The sequence below is a fragment of the Hakea prostrata genome, chromosome 10 (assembly GCF_041222555.1).
Source record: "Hakea prostrata isolate BN-2017 chromosome 10, UWA_Hpros_2, whole genome shotgun sequence".
Classification (NCBI taxonomy): Eukaryota; Viridiplantae; Streptophyta; class Magnoliopsida; order Proteales; family Proteaceae; genus Hakea; species Hakea prostrata.
The window spans coordinates 12,526,217-12,542,673 of record NC_142609.1 but is presented as its reverse complement, the minus strand read 5'-3'; the positions used below and the strand labels follow the sequence as shown (position 1 = coordinate 12,542,673).

At 37.2% G+C, this 16,457-nt stretch overlaps 1 protein-coding gene across 2 annotated transcripts in view; it reads left to right on the top strand.

Annotated features, from left to right (window-relative positions):
* LOC149001946 (Rho GTPase activation protein (RhoGAP) with PH domain-containing protein) overlaps positions 1-12,331 on the top strand; it is a 40,193-nt gene extending 27,862 nt beyond the window's left edge. For both annotated transcript variants that reach the window (XM_089136518.1, XM_089136517.1), the window contains 9 exons: positions 686-1,042; positions 2,984-3,033; positions 7,812-7,872; positions 7,960-8,043; positions 9,248-9,361; positions 9,520-9,689; positions 10,247-10,316; positions 10,801-11,004; positions 11,095-12,331. In XM_089136518.1, the coding sequence (XP_088992644.1) occupies positions 686-1,042; positions 2,984-3,033; positions 7,812-7,872; positions 7,960-8,043; positions 9,248-9,361; positions 9,520-9,689; positions 10,247-10,316; positions 10,801-11,004; positions 11,095-11,289 (1,305 nt within the window). In that variant the 3' untranslated portion in view covers positions 11,290-12,331. The remainder of the gene's footprint in view (positions 1-685; positions 1,043-2,983; positions 3,034-7,811; positions 7,873-7,959; positions 8,044-9,247; positions 9,362-9,519; positions 9,690-10,246; positions 10,317-10,800; positions 11,005-11,094) is intronic.
* The last annotated feature ends 4,126 nt before the right edge of the window (positions 12,332-16,457 follow it).

Here is a 16,457-nt window from a genome sequence, read left to right as displayed (position 1 = left end):
CTCTATTAGATACAATGAGAGGGGGGGGGGGGGGGGAGGCAGTGTTGAAAAGAAACTATATATATATATACTTACAATTTGAGGCTCTCTTCTTGACGGCACGTGCAGTAAACTGATGCAGAACTTCAAACTAGCAACTTGAACTAAATATGTTTCTAATCAAAGTGAGATTTCAGGGATAGACTGCTGATCCATAGTCCTGATAATGTAATTAATCAAGCAAATGGTTCAGACATTGAAAGGAGCATTGCTGGAACCAGGTTCGGAATGTTGTTCTCTCAACAGGGAAGATTTCTGTAAAATTCCAAGATGTACCAAAATCTTGAGATATTACGAAGATATACTGAAATATGACTGAGATATGTACTTGTATGCAATTGCATCTCAGTTGGCCAAAAAGGCAAAAAAAGAAGATATTACTGAGATCTTGGCGAGTTCTCTTTGTATGATTTACACATAACTCTGTTACCATATATTTACTGATGTGGTAATGGATGATAAATATGTATTGATACCGGGCATTCTGTTTCCGTGTTTCTGGTTCTATTGAAATGGGTCCTCATGAATAGCTATCAGTTTCTTTTCATCTCCTCGATTTTTTTTCTACCTTTGCATTAATGATTCCTTCTTTTCCGTCCCAGTGGTTTGTTCATTATTGATGAGTGATTGTTTTGTGGATGCCTAGGCCATTGGTGGAGAGGATTCAGATGTTGAATCCGCTAAAGAAAATCACACTTCTGTAACTAATCTGAAGGAGCTTGTAGACTCTCCCAAGTCACATAGAGATTCATATATTCAATTTAGTGAGCAGCAAGGAATATTCAGAAATGGAAGTGATAATGGCACTTCGACAGAACTGGATAATCCTAATATTTTACCGGTCAGTGACTCTCATCAATCTATGGGGGAACTTCTGTCTTCAGTGGATCCAGAACTCTCTTTATCTGTTCCTGGACCTGAGGTATGTGCAGAAAAGCCCACTAGTAGACTAAGTGGTTCCAGTCTCAATGTGAAGCGCTCAGCCTTTTGGGGAAGAAGCAATGTGAGTTTTTCTGGTGACTCTCGGATTTATGGTTGAATAATTTTCTTTTGGTTAATGAATAGAGTTATTACTCTTTCAATAAATGATTGCCCTTGAGGTTTCTGATGTATGGTGTCCCCAGTGTTCTTTAAGATTCTCTAACCAGGCTTTATTCGTAACTTTAGTTTTTTATTTTCTTTTATTATATCTAGAATTGTTGATTACAATCCATCCCCACTGTTCTTTAATCTTCTCTAACCAGGCTTTATTCGTAACTTTAGTTTTTTATTTTCTTTTATTATAGCTAGAATTGTTGATTACAATCCATCCCCACTGTTCTTTAAGAATCTCTAACCAGGCTTTGTTCTTGACTTTAGTTTTTTTATTTTCTTTTATTATATCTAGAATTGTTGATTACACTCCAAGCTTAATTTTTGCATTGCCCCTGTAGGCTATTATTAGGCTTATTCCATTTTGCATTGGTTATAGATATATCTGTAAGGTACTGTCAATGCTTAGTTCTGGTGTGGTGGTGAATATGAATATGCCAGAAAAGATTTAATTACACTGGAAGAATTAGTTGACAAGGCAACCCAAAGCAGTTGTGCAGTGTACCAAATTGGTGAAATTCCCTAGTACTTATCATGGTACACACAAGAATTTAAGTAACATACCATATCTGCCTACCTTTGAGGGCATGATAATATATGTCCGATGTAGTTCATACTTCCTAGTATTAAAAATTTATTGTACCATATCATCCAGTATGGCTTAAAGTTACCAATACTAACTGGTACGGTACATGCTTCCTTTTTTGGGTAAATCAGACTTTTAATGAAAACTTTCTTAAGTACAAGCTCGTAGATGCAAAGATTCTGAAGCCAAAGAGCAGGAAATGATCAACCTGTCATACTTGTGGCTGAAAAGGCCTGCCTTCCCAGTGTTTTTATAATTGAATTGCAACCTCTTGGAATACGAAAGAAAAAAGTAGATTTAAATTAGGGAAATGCTTCACATCTTCAATGAAAGGAGTTATCTAAGTAGGAAAGAGAAGGAAGAGGGGGGGGGGATTGATTTTGCTCCAGGGTGAAAGGTATGGGCCTCTTGCAATTTGATTAGATCTCAAGTGGACAGGCATGGTAAAGTGCCATTCCATGTGCTGCTGCTTCCTCTTAGAGAGCCAAAGCCATGACTGCTGCACATAGCAATGCTTCTATGAGGCTGCCTATGTGATCTCTGAAACCATCTCCAAGCTGCATCTCCTACTTCAAACAGAAGCCCAGACCAAAGGCAAGATGATCTCAATTGTGGGAACCAAAAGAACCAGAGCAGGCCTAAGATAACCTTATGTGATGTGATAAAGAAAGACATGCTTAGCTTAGGCCTTACTCCTAGTATGACCTCCAGTAGAGCTGATTGGATATCTAAGGTTGAGGTGGTTGACCCCTTTTCAGCCCTGCTAAACCGCAATGGAGTCCGCTAGTGTACCCTTTGTTTTCTGGCTTTTTTTTATTTCTTCCGTAGCTTGCTTTTGAAGAACATGATGGACTAGTGTGGCTCACTTTTTCTTCAAGCAGAAGTAGCTGCTTGACTTGAGTAAGCCCCTCCTCGGATCTTTCTTTTTGCTAACCTTTTCTGCTCCCATTTTACTAGTCTGCCCCTCCTTCCCATTAAAGAGAGGAAGGCGTTCTCGTTCACCTGAACCCAAACCAAGCTAGTCCATCAAGATGCATCTTATGTTTTGGTCATATCTCAAGCAACCTGAGGTTTAAGCATGAGAAATGGTATAATAGGAAAAAAAAATTTGAAATGACATGCCAACCTGTTGTTCTCTTGAAAGGCAAAGGATGTTTTATGCTGTACCATATATGTGGTATTTCTTCCTGAATAAGATTATTATCAGTACGTTAGGTATTTAACAACACCTTTTTCTTACGGAAATATTCTTGACTTCTCGTGCAGGCCAGAAAGCATCCATCCATGGAGTCATTTGATTCGTCTAGTGAGGAAGAGTAAGTTTCTCGTAGCTAAGAATTGGATGCGCCTTTAGTCTTTTCTTATCTGACTGAGTTGTATAAGATACTAAGTTTGATTGGTCAAAAGTTGGTAAACTATAAATATCATATAAATTTCATTTTACAGAGATGGCACTCTATGATAACAGCGCCCATCCCCCCCCCCCCCCCCCCCCCCCACACACACACACACACACAAAAAAAAAAGATCATGGCGCCACGTACGGCATATGTGTTCTAGAAAAGGGGATAGGCAAATTAGAAAGCAATGAACCTGCAAAGTTGGATGCTATTATTGGTGGAATTATTTTTTTCAACATGCAGAAAGACTGATAATGGCACTGGTCTAGAAAAGTATGCTCAACTCCCAATATCACCCCTAATTTATAAGATTGTGTTTGACAGAATCGGTAGTAAAATCATTTTGCTACATGAAACCTTTTTTGCTGGATGATAGTTGAGTTTAATCCTAGATTAGTAAATATCAGTTTGCTGTACATGCTGAATGTCAAGAGTAGTATAGATTTGCATTTTTTAACCATCTCTTTATTGGGTTTTAAACTTCATGTATAGTTGGACTTATTTTGCTTCTCCATACTGAAATTGCAATGTTCTGTATTCATCCGAAATCCGGATCCCACCTACCTATACATAAGTATGTGTTTGGAATGATATGCAAATTTGGCGCCTTGGATTGGGAGTTGCCCAGCCAGGACAAGCTCCATGAGTAATCACTTGAGGTGGAATGCTCATGTCCAATGGTGACCAATGGATGCATCTATAACTAAGAGTGACCAGGTCCAGTTTGATAGAGCTAAAAGAGGTAGAGACAGGCCTTTAAATGACCATTGGAGAAGTACTAAGAAAGGATATGCTTGCCGTAGGTCTTGATCTTAGTGTGGCTGCAGTAGAGTTGTTTGGAGGACAAGGAGCTGTGTTGCTGATTTATTTGTTATTTATTGAACTTCTTTCCTACCCATGTAGCCATCCCCATCCAGTGGGGATAAGGTTGTGGTTGTTGTCACACTGAGATAATTATTCCTTTGGATTTCTTACCTGTTTGGACATCCTAATGCAGGCCTGGTCTAGATTTGGGCCAGGATTTAATGCCGCACTGGGTTGCTCATTTATCATTAGCCTAATTTACTCTAATAGACTGATTATAAGTGGGGGATTAAGGTGGGAGGTACACAACATTATATTCTTATTGTAGTGGATTTTTTCCATGTTGGTGATGTTGGATAGGGATTTATCCCTATGATGTTAGTGTTTGAGTTAGTTAAGGATATATTCTTATTGCAGTGGATTTTTTCCATGTTGGCAATGGTTGGATAGAGATTTATCCTCTGATGTTAGTGTTTGAGTTAGTTAAGGAATTTGTGTTTATGATGTCTACTTTGAACTTCTTACGAGGTTGAGTTAATCTAGGAGATTTTCTTTGGCCTATTTCCTTAAATCTGTAACCAACAACTCCCCCCCGCGGCTGAGGCTGTGTGAGCCTTCCCCCTCCTCTCCCTTTTCTCTGATACATATAAGAATTCTTTTTATCTCAATAAAAGCAGGAAGTCCCTTGTCTTTGTAGTCAGTATTGCAGGGGTATCTTTGGTATTTATAGGTCTGGTTGGAAGATATCATATTGGTGTTCAATCATCATTGACACTGTAACATGTAAATTTCAAGCACAAGATATTGTTCTAAATTTAATGTAAAGGATGTATTTCCCAATGTTTAAATTGCTGTTGGTTGGGTGGAATCAGGTGTTATAAGTCTATATGCGATAGGAAAGGGGCAGAACTGTCCGTTGTTCTATCATTTGTTGGTGTAGGTTTCTGCTTTAGGTAGTTTTTCAATTACTCTTTTATTCTTGTAAATATGAATCTCTGCTGCAAGATACCAGAGGCAGTAGTGGTAGTTTGTGTTTAAGTTAGAAATCCTAATTTTAATTAGTTTGTAATCATTTCTATCATATTAGTGCCTGCGCTTAGGGAGCATACAAGCCCTATCCCAGGATCTCTTGTTCTGAAAATAACCTGCAATCCTCTCTTCTTGTTCTTCTTCTCTTCATCTTGTCTCTTCTTTCTCCTCCTCTATTCTTAACCTAATCACAGATTCTGATTTCTAACATTTGTATCAGAACAGTAGACACTTGCTGTTTTGAGAGTTGTCTTGGGTTTCTGATTTGAAGACGGAAATCTTAGTTCATGGAAGAACTAAGGTGTCATTGGTGAAGATTGAATTCGTAGGTTCTTCAATTTTCCTGCTTATCACTGATATTTCATTGGTTGATGTTAATGATTGGTTTCTGAAATGGATACTGACTGCTGCTGCTGCTGCTTTTATTTGAGGAGTGTATAAATCTCTTGCTGGAACTAGAATTTATGGATTACCATGTGAGTTTTTTTTTTTGTTGGAAATCGAGTCTGCATAAAAAACCAGTCTAATGTTGAAGGGGGGAGAACAAGAGGTGATGCTAGTTTTTTGTCATTCCCTAGTTTATGCTGAGTGATTCCCTGCTATTGCTGTTGTCTGTTTTTAGGTTTGTGGCTGCTGAGTGATTCCCTGATTGCTGGTTTGATTCAGATCTGTTGGGTTCCAAACTTCCAATATACTTCTTCCTAGTGCTATGTGTGGTTGGGTTTTCCCATATAGTTGTAACAGATTTTGGATGTAGCGGTTTGTACCTGTTGATGAAACCCTTTGATATTGCTGCTTTCACAGTTTGGTCTTTATTAGTTGCTTGACTCCCGAGAAGAAGGCAGCGACACAGGCACACTGCTCCTTTTCCTTCTTAATGTTAATTTAATTTATGCGGTATTTAGTTTTCACATTTCTTTTCTATTTGGTTAGCAAAATAACTTTTCTTAAGCTAGTCAACTTACCTAATGTTACCTGATTTGACTTCTTCCCCTTTTTTGGCTTTAAGTTATTTAGTATTTAATATTTGGGAATCCCATCTCTAAGTATTACCACACCTTCAAGTTATTTACAACTTGGCATTGAAAATCTTTCCCTTCCAAGTTCACCCTTTGGATTTGATTTGTGCTTTCTGTTGAGATGTCTCCTAATTACATTTATGCCATTCACATTTTAGTTTTGCAATATTTACAGTCGCCCATTCTGTTTCTCATTCAACTTCTGGAAAAAAAAATCTGGTTTACTACTAATATTGCCATTACCTCTCTAAGTTGGGCCAATTTGCTGATTTTGTAAGCCCATGAGTTATCTAAATGTGTTTTGAACCCAGGATTTATGATATTTGATGTGTTTGCTTGGAACCGACAATGGATTTAGTTGGGATTGATGGATCAATTATTAATTTGCCATTATCCTATTTTGGTGGACTATGGACGAGATCATTTTGGGATTTTATTTGTTAGTGTGAGGGGTTGATTAAAATATATGGGGCTTTTCTTTTGAGATTTTGATTTTTTTTAGCCACATGTAATGCTACATGTGAGGTGGGGGGGGGGGAATTGGAGACGTACTCACTATTTACCAAGGATTTTATTTTGTGAATTACTAACTACTTCCTACTACTTGCCTTCTTTTGAAGAGCGCTTGTGCAGACATTAAAGCTGCACTTTTTACATACTTTTGCGGACGTTGGAGCTGCACTTTTTACTTACTTGTGTGACATTGAAGCTGCCCCTTTTGCCTACTTGTGGACATCAGTGCTGCACTTTTTACCTACTTGTGCGGTCGTTGGAGCTGCACCTTTTACCTATGTGTGGACATTGGAATTGCACTTTTAACCTACTTGTGTGGACATTGGAGCTGCACATTTTACCTTCTTTTGTGGAGATTCCTCCCTACTTACTACCATTATTTCGGTAGTGCCTTTGATGTTGTTGCTATTATACTTATAGATATGGTTCATCTTCACTATTTCCTGTTGTTCTCATTGTTGGATGGTTCATGCGATATGAAGATTGTTATTTAAATTGCTGTTGATTATCTCCTGAATGAAGTTCTTTCAGTGTCTATTGGCGTCTGTTATTGCCACTTGTGCTCAAGATTTATGAAGGGTAAAAAAATAAATAATATATGTCATTATTTCAAGCTGGAGCCTTTGATTTGTATGCTCTAGCTTGAGGGGGAGTGTTAAAGTCTGTCAGCTATTGGAAAGGGCCAGACTTGTTCTTTGTTCTATCATTAGTAGGTCTATGTTTCCTTTTCAGGTACTTTCCAGTTGCAGGATACCAGGGGCATTGGTAGTAGTCTGTGTTAAGTTAGAAGTCCAAATTTTAGTGAGTTTGTAACCGTTTCTACTAAAAATACATTAGAGCCTGCAAGTTAGGGAACATACAAGCCCTATTGCAGGAACTCTTATTCTAAAAATAACCTGCAATTCTCTCTTCTTTCTTCTTCTTCTTCTTCTTCTTCTTCTCTGTTATTAACCTAATCTCAGGTTCTGATTTCTAACATCAAGGCTACCTGAATTTGAGTTAGTTTTATGATAATTTTCATGATTGGTAATAAGTGAACGCCTCGAGTTCATACACTGATGAATGTGCGTATGATCAGTGACACTATGTTGGGATATTTGTGTTGGCCATTGACTATTTGAAGTTTCTTAATGATCTATTACAGCTTTTCAGTTATTAACTTCATCCTTCAATATGTATCTTGCTGTAATTATCAATTAGGTAGCTACGTCAAAATTTTCTTTTCAGCCATGTTTAAGTATTTTTTTGGTGTGGTAATTATTATTGCTTTGATATATAATGGATTTTCTACTTGTCAATACAATCTGATATGATGAATCATATATATAGACTTGCTGTTCAGAGGCTTGAGATTACAAAGAATGACTTGCGCAATAGGATTGCGAAGGAGGTAATTCCAAATAGTCCTTTGAATACCTGTGCATGCTGATCAAATAATAATTGGTGCTTATCATTATGGGTCATTCTTCTTTGTCAGGCCAAGGGGAACGCAATCTTACAAGCAAGTTTGGAGAGAAGAAAACAAGCTCTACATGAACGACGTCTGGCTCTCGAGCAAGATGTACTCAATTTTTTCATTAATAAGATTGCAACCTGGTTTTCACTAGTTGTATCTAGTATGCATGTTTGTAGTATATCCAGAATATGATAATCTGCTCCTTCTGTTAGAAATTGGGTAGAAGGTTATGACTTGTGATCTCCCATAATGTACACAGCTTAGTGAACCCTAAGTACCCAGTGACTCAGATGACGTGAGTCCATTCATAAGTAGAGTTAATACCATATTCTTGTCACATTGTTTTTGCATGTAGCTTTTTCTTTCAGGGGCTTATTCATGGTTTGGAAAAGTTGATTCCACTTCCAGGGCCAAGGAGCTGATTTATTCTGGAAAAAAAAGAATGTGCAAACCATGGCATAAGGCTCCTGCTACTGCAGGGTCCAGGAATGCTTTGCTAGATAGGCTGCTTCCAACTTTTGAACTCTTAAATCATCTAGATTTTTTAATTTTAACATATTGGAATACTTAGAAGTGTGGTGGTTAATATTTTAATTCAATGATAATTTCAAAACCACTGTGGCCACTCAACGGGTGCTGTTTTATGTTGAAAATTTTTATGTATGTTCTACTGTTTTTTGGTTTTGACAGATCATGAGCACAAAATTTTCTCGTTCTCACTAATGTGGCTTAAAACCCTAATGCATCGAAGTGTTGAAATAGGCTTGTTAGATATAGCCTAGATGCTGCATTCCAGTGATCATAAGAAGGAAAAAGACTACTTTTATATGCTTTTGTTAACTTCAATAATTTGTCCTACTTAATGTAACTAAAAAAAATCAATACATTAATTCATAACCTATGGTCTTTTATTGGTTTTTCCTTCAATGGACCATGTATATGTTTATAATGTTATTGATTTTCCTGATTCGCATTGAATGTCATTTCCATTTTCATTAATACCCAGTAAATTGGTCTAACCAGTCTGGAATCTGATTTGTCATTAAACCTTGAACAAGTCCAAAGAGGAGAACATTCACTTCGGGGATCTTGTTCAACAGTTAAAACTACTGTATGACTAGCCACTTTTAACATTCAACCCCGTTTGGTGCCATATTCTGTTCTACAATCAGATGTCATTGCATAGGTCACAGTTCCTGTTGTGTCCATATTGCAGAATATTGCAGCTTATGCTAATGGTTTATTATTCTCAATATTATATTTAAAAAAGCAGGATTTGTTAAGCTTGCATATTTGACTGTCATTGCAGGTCTCTAGATTGCAAGAGCAATTACAAGCTGAAAGAGACCTCAGGGCTGCACTGGAGGTTGGTTTGAGCATGTCTTCCGGACAGCTTTCTAGCTCACGTGGTATGAATTCCAAGGTTTGTACTCTCTTTCTTATTAAAAAACTTTGTAGGATTGTTACTTGAGATTCTATGCAACTTAACTCTCTCTTCTCTTTCTCTCTAGAAAACTTTCTTGGCTCATTTGATTGAAATTCTTTCTAATCCACTCTTTTTGCTTATTACTGATCTTGAAGACAAGGGCAGAGCTGGAGGAGATTGCTCTTGCTGAAGCAGATGTTGCCAGGTTGAAGCAAAAAGTTGCAGAACTGCACCTTCAACTAAATCAGCAACGACAGCATCACTTTGGGTCCTTCTCTGATGCATCTGACCGTTATCAACATGTCCAAAATCTTAATTCACAACAGTAAGATGTGTTAACTTTAGTTACTAATGTTTGTTCCATCCCTTCCTGTCGCAGTATTTTAATTTCAGTTGTATCTGTGAAATTTTGAAGTGATTACTTATTAATTGAAATAGGTAACCATTTGTTAAGCTGGCTTTTCTCCCCTTCTTTGGATGAATTGGTTATCTTTTTTGTCTTTTAGGTATGGCAGGTAAATTTCAAATTGAGTAAAGCCTAGCTCATATAGCATGTAATGAGTGATATACTATTTTATCTTGCAACACACTTTTTGGGAGTGTGAAAATCGAGATATTGTTGCCTTAATTTCACTTCCTTTTCAAAATGTAATTAAAATTATCCTTAGGATCTTGAGTTCCAGTATTATGATTTGGATGAAAATTTGAGTGTATGCTTGACCATTTGCTGACATATTTGATAAACGTGCTTGTTTTGTACTCTTATCAGCTTAGTGCAGGATGCATGAATTTTTCTCGTGGAACTGCAAAATAATCTTAGGTTTTTACTTTTGATTTTTTCTTTACTCATCTGATTTACCTTGTAATTTCTGATGGCTACAGGAAGTTTCTTCAGCAAGATTTTGACATGAGCCTTGCTTTTGTTAATCATGAAAGGAAACAAAAAAGTGAGGTAAATAACTTCAAAAATCTTTTTGTTCTTCACTTTGATTTTGCTTGCTCTCAAAAACTGGTAGATGCAGGGTATCTGCTATTTATATAAAATACAAATGGGGAAATGGAGCCAGAAGATGCACTTATCTATATGGCACATGCATTTTGTTTTCTTATTCAGGGTCATGAGAGGTTCATCTGACTTTGATAGATCTATGTATGTATACTTCGGAATTTAACATAAAACCACTAAGCAATATTTTGATGAATCCAATAAATCCCAGTGCAACGTCCATGTGTTGTGTCTGACAGAGGTAATTTTAGGAAGTCCAGATGTCTATCATTGGATGAGTAGTGGTGGTTAAAGAGGACATTATTGCTATTTTAATTAGCACATTCATCTGAAGTTAGCTAGGTCTGCTAGGAGATGATCCAGGGAACCAGCCTCAGCTGAAATAACTATTGGTCGTTCCTGAGACGTCGTTCTTGATGCATTTCTGCAGGAGAGCCCATCGGTTGCAGATTGGAGGAATATCAAGGGTCAAGTATTACCATCTGGTAATAGTAGCAGGAACCTTTTACGGAAGCAGTGTGTGGATTTTTCAAGCTTAAGTGATTCAAAAAGTGCAGAGGCATCCGGAATTTCTTTAGATGAACTTTGTGGTGTTGATCCTACATCTAGTCCCTCCACATCAAGGGCAGCAGAGGTAGAACAGCCATCCAGCAATTAGTTAAAAAAGTTACCCAGCTGTTTAAATTGCATGTAGATGACAAAGGACTCTCATGTTATGTAACAGGGAGTGGAACACCATAGACATCCATATGCAGCATCTTCAGCTTTGGTGGAGCTGACAACACGTCTTGACTTTTACAAGGACCGACGAACACAGCTCATGGAACAGCTCCAAAATCTTGATTTGGGTTACGGGACAGCCTCTTCACAAAGCTTAGCATACAAGCCATCCTCCTCTCCATGGAACAATCCAAGATGATACATTATCTGTGAGACCCAAATTTCTTCTTGCCTTGTATATCCTTGATACTGTTGCTTATGTTTCTATGGTAATGTCTGCCATATTGTGAAATCTTCATTTCCCTTGTTTTCCTCATTTTTTCCTTCCTTTTTGCAAGTGTCTTTCGGAGTGCCCACGCTGGGTTGTATCTTGGTTGTTCTGCTTTTCATTTGTTTTCCATTCAGAGTTGATATTAAGCATTAGAAGTTGTGTAATTTTATGATAATCTGTTGTACAATTACTCAGAATACTGTGACTCAACAAATAGGATAGTTGGAACAGCCAACTTAGTTTTTTCATTTATTCTCTCTGTTTTGTTTTCTGACAATCTTGTAAATGTCTAGTATGTGGAAAATTTTCTGGTGAGAAGTTGATTCTTCCATTTTCATTCTTCGGCTGTTTAATTACACTAGACCATACTGTGAACCTTTATTGGGTTATTTATGTACAGAATGAAGTACTTTCGAGCAAGAACTGTCATGGTGTCCAATGATAAATCTGTATGACATATCATGTATTATCTTATGGACAATTAGGACTCAAATAAGTTTTGGATTGGTCACTTTGTTAAAAGTGTGTTCTAAATACAATCGGGTACTCCTCTTCTGTAATGCATCTTCCTGGTAGTCCGAGCATTGGCATTGGTTATCCCTAGGTTTTTGGTAGTTCTGTTAGTTCTGATAGAGATGATATTTTCATATGTGAACCACATTAAGTTCGGTATAGGTCTGTATTGCAATTAATTAGCTTACATGGTAATTGTGTATTTTCAGTATTTTGATGTTATAAACCACATACAGCAATGATATTCTGTGTTTAATAGATGTGCTAATACTGTTGTTCTGAGAAAGTATTCTGGGACAAATATGGGGGTTTTATCTAGTGAAAATGAAGTGCAAACTCAATTTTTACAAATAAATTTGAAAATTTCATGCTTCTATCAATACATACTAAATTTGAAATCATTTCTTATTCTATTAGATGGTGTTTGTGTTCCTATCCCCAAAGGCCTATGAGCCCCAACATCAATCTTTCCATCCAAGATTATATCAAACACTTGATGTGTGATGTACACATCTTTATATGATTATATCATGGCTTTCGCGAGGGTGGGAAGGAATGTTACTAACTTATTGCTATTAGTGGGACTCATTAGGGACTCATTAGTTGGGTTAGTTTCACTTTGATTTTTTCTCACTGCAATTATAAACGCTTTTTAAAAATCTTTATTTATTTATTTATTTATTGAGTTTTTTATATGAGCTCCCTCCGTTTCCATTGGAAATTTAGTGCACCCCCTCAAAATTTAAATCTTACAAAGCTCCTCTCTATATTTGACATCGTTAGATTTTTGTTACTTTTAACTTTAGTTTGACAATTTTACCCTCATTTGAATAAAGTTATTTAAGATCTTACAAAATTTTTATTCTAACCCCTCCGTTTCAATTGGAAACACTCAACACCTTTTCAAAATCAAAATCTTATAATTCCTTTGTCCACACTTCACATCGTTTGTTTTCTTTTAATCGTGATATGATTTTACTTTTTCACCCACATTTAATAAATTTATATAAAATCATAAATAATATTTTAATATTCATTTTAGAATCCTAAACAATATTTTGATGTCTCCATATTACCCCAAATTATATGACTGAAAATTTTCACAAATTAAAAAAACTCTTGCATGATCATTTTATCACCCTATGACCAATGTGGTCATATAACAAATTAATTTGACTTTAATCAGTTTATTTTGTACCTTCACTAATGGTGTTAAGTGTGAAATTGTTTTGTTAGGTTTTGATTTTGGAGGGGGTGCGCATGTTTCCAATGGAAATGAAGGGGGTTCATGTAAAAAAAAACCTTAAAAATATTATTTAAGATTTCAAATAAATTTATAAAGTGGGGTAAAATTGTAAAAGAAAATTAGAAACAAAAGGAAACGTGATGGTGTTAAATGTAGAGAGGGGGAAAGAGAGAAAAAAGAAGAAAACAGAAAGCACCAAGAAGAGCAAAACCCCACACGGAAAGCCCAAAAAGCAACCAACCGAGGCCAGAGCCCAACACAGCCAAAAGGGGGCAAGGAAGAGAGACAAAACGAACGCCGGGAGGAGCGGGCAACGGGCCCAGCAACAACAAGAGAAAACCGGGCGAAGCAACAACCGGGAGACCACAAGCAAGGACAAGAACCAGGCACCAAGAGCACAAGGGGCCGGACCACCGGGCCCAGAAGGGGAAGGGCAGGAACCCACAACAGGGACAGGAGAGCAAGAAACAAACCCAACAACACAAAAAGCACGAAAGAAAAACACAACGGGGCGGGAACGCAACAGGAGGGAAACAAGAAGATGGCAACAAGAGAAACAGGAAACAGAACCGAAAGACAGACAACGAAAAAAAGAGAAAAAAAGACGGAGCAAAGAGAGAAAGCAACGAAAACAAAAAAGGAGAGGAGGGGAGACACACCCCCGCCAGAAAAAACAAGAGGAGAGGAGGAGGGGACACACGGGCAAGAAGAGAAACACAGAAACCCAAGGGAGGAGGGAAGGGCAAAGCGAGGAGCGCCAACCAAGACATAGTGATGGGTGCCACGAAGGCGGGGGGGGGACAACGGGTCCCCACCGTGGCCCGCGGCAAGTTCGCTCTCCGGGTCCACGTTAAATGGTTGGGTGGGGGTGGGGGTGGGCTTTGTCAGGTCTCAATTTTGAAAGGGGTGCATTGAGTTTTTAATTGAAATGGAGGGGTTTATGTAAAAACTCTTTTTTATTTTTTGATAAGAAACAAGATAACTTGTATTAAGATTTAAATGTGCAATTACATCTAGCATGAGTCATAGCCTTTAAACAAGGAAGTTCTACATGTTGGGTTGTTAGACTAAGTAGTTAGTTTTTGGTAATGTCACATCTTAAATTACAAAATTCTAGGTTGGCGGTTATAGGTAGAACATGGGCCAAAATGGGGAATAAGGAAAGAGATAAGTGTTTTTATCTCCCTGCCCTTGAGGAGATATATTGCTATTGCTTCATCACACCAGATGTGTTTAAGTTGTGCTTGCTTCAGTTTGGCTATTCTTATAGCTGTCCAAGTAGCCTTTAGTAAATCCTTCAAAAGATGTCGTGCTGGTACTATCCCGTCTCCGCTAATATCATGAATGACTCCTTCCCAAAAAAGACCTACACTCCATTTTGTCACCATCTAATTCATTAAATAAACTTACACACGTTAAACTTGGTAAGTGCCCAAAATGGTAAGATGAGCCAAGGCATTTAAAAGAGATGGGAGATTGTCTAAAATCTGCACTGATTGTTTCGGGTCTATTTGTAGGGAATAATTTTAGATCATCAACCCATCTATTGACATTGTTAAGTAGTCTTAGTCGATTGAGATCTTTTTAATTATAGACCTTGGTACTTCTTTTTACCTAGATATGATAACATGTTATTATGATTTATGAATATAGAGAAGAACCACATTTAATATCTTTATCAAAGCCACAATCAAGTAGAAAGGAATTGCATAAATTAATAAGAGAGTTATTCTTGATCAATTTCGTTCTAAGACCCAATGGTCCTGTTGCCCAAATTCTCTTTGTCCAACTGCATGAAAAAAGATATGCCAATTCGATTCGTCATTGTTATTGCACAACTTGTAGATTGGATTTATCCCTGCCCACTTAGAGAGGATGATTTTGCTTGGCAAACCTGCATTTAAGACACACCAGAAAAAAGTTTTAAACTTGGGGTGAAGTGGTAATTTCCAAACGAATTTCTACCATCGAGAGTGTGGTATTGATGGCTCATGGTGATTCAATTTTGAGAAGGTTTTTTCCTGTTAATTTAGTCAAGATATTCACCTATTGTCGATAATAGAGATAACGGTGAGTCATGTGTTCAGGATAGATGAAGTGAGAGAATTGGTTGAGATAAAGAGGGTGGAATGGAAATAGCATTGGTTGGATTTTGTAACTCCCTGTTTCTTTGTTGGTAAGAAAGATAGACTTCTTGTACTGTGGACTACTTTTGCCAAAGATAAAAAGTTATAATCACCTACTGTATGATCCATTGATGTGTGAACCCACAGATCAATCCAGAAATAGGTATTCTTCTCATCGCCAATTTTCCTTAGAATCATTGTCTAAAGTTGGGGGAAGGATACTAGAAATACTACCATATCCATGATCCTCTTTTAGTTTTTACCTTTGGATCAAAGAGTGAAGAGTTTGCAAATTATCTTGCTTTGAGAGTTTTTTCCCATAGTGAATTTAGATTGTTGAGAAGTTGCCAATTTTGGTTAAGTAACAAAGCACAGTTAATGTGCTCCATTCTGTTAAACCCTAGCTCTATTTGTTGTTTAGATTTGCAGCATCGATCCCAAGAGATGAGGGTTAATTGATTCGCCTTGTTTGGTTTTCCTAGCCAAAACCTTTGGCATTCAACATCCAATTTTTTGTAAACAATTTTGGGGAAATGTAAACACTGCATTAGGTATAGAGGGATTGAGATTGGAGGACAAATTTCATGAGAACTTTTCATCCTGCATTGGAGAGAGAAGAGGCTCTCCAAGCGGCCATTTTATTTCCCATCTTTGTTAGAAGGAAGTCAAAGTTTTTTTGTTTTGGCCCTTTCATGAAAAGGATGATATCCTAAATACACAACATTCTTCTTCATTTCATTGATTTCAGTTTTTAACCCTATTTTGCTTTAATCTTCAACCTTTACGAGTACATCTTGTTTCGTTATGGCCGACTATTATATTGTTTGTATCGATCAAGTAAGATTTCATATAAATTTGCTGGTTTTCCAGACTTCCAGTTTTGCTCGTATATCAGCTGGACATGTGTCAATCAACAACATTAGTTTATGTGATGTTTTAGGTCAAAATAACGCTCCAAATGTGTTTATTGACCTCAAGTTTGGCTATACAACAAAATTCATATTAAAAATGATCCCAAATACCCCTAGAAATTGGGGGTTGATTTTTCATCGACACCAATCCAAATGTCGCCCAACATATCGGGATATGTCATTGTGTTGGTGGTGTCGCCAGCCACCGACACGCGATACAAAACGATTTTTCGAACCTTGCACACAAGATCCCAAGTAAATTGGTTTCTTTATTATTTCCACCATGCTATTCATATTTTG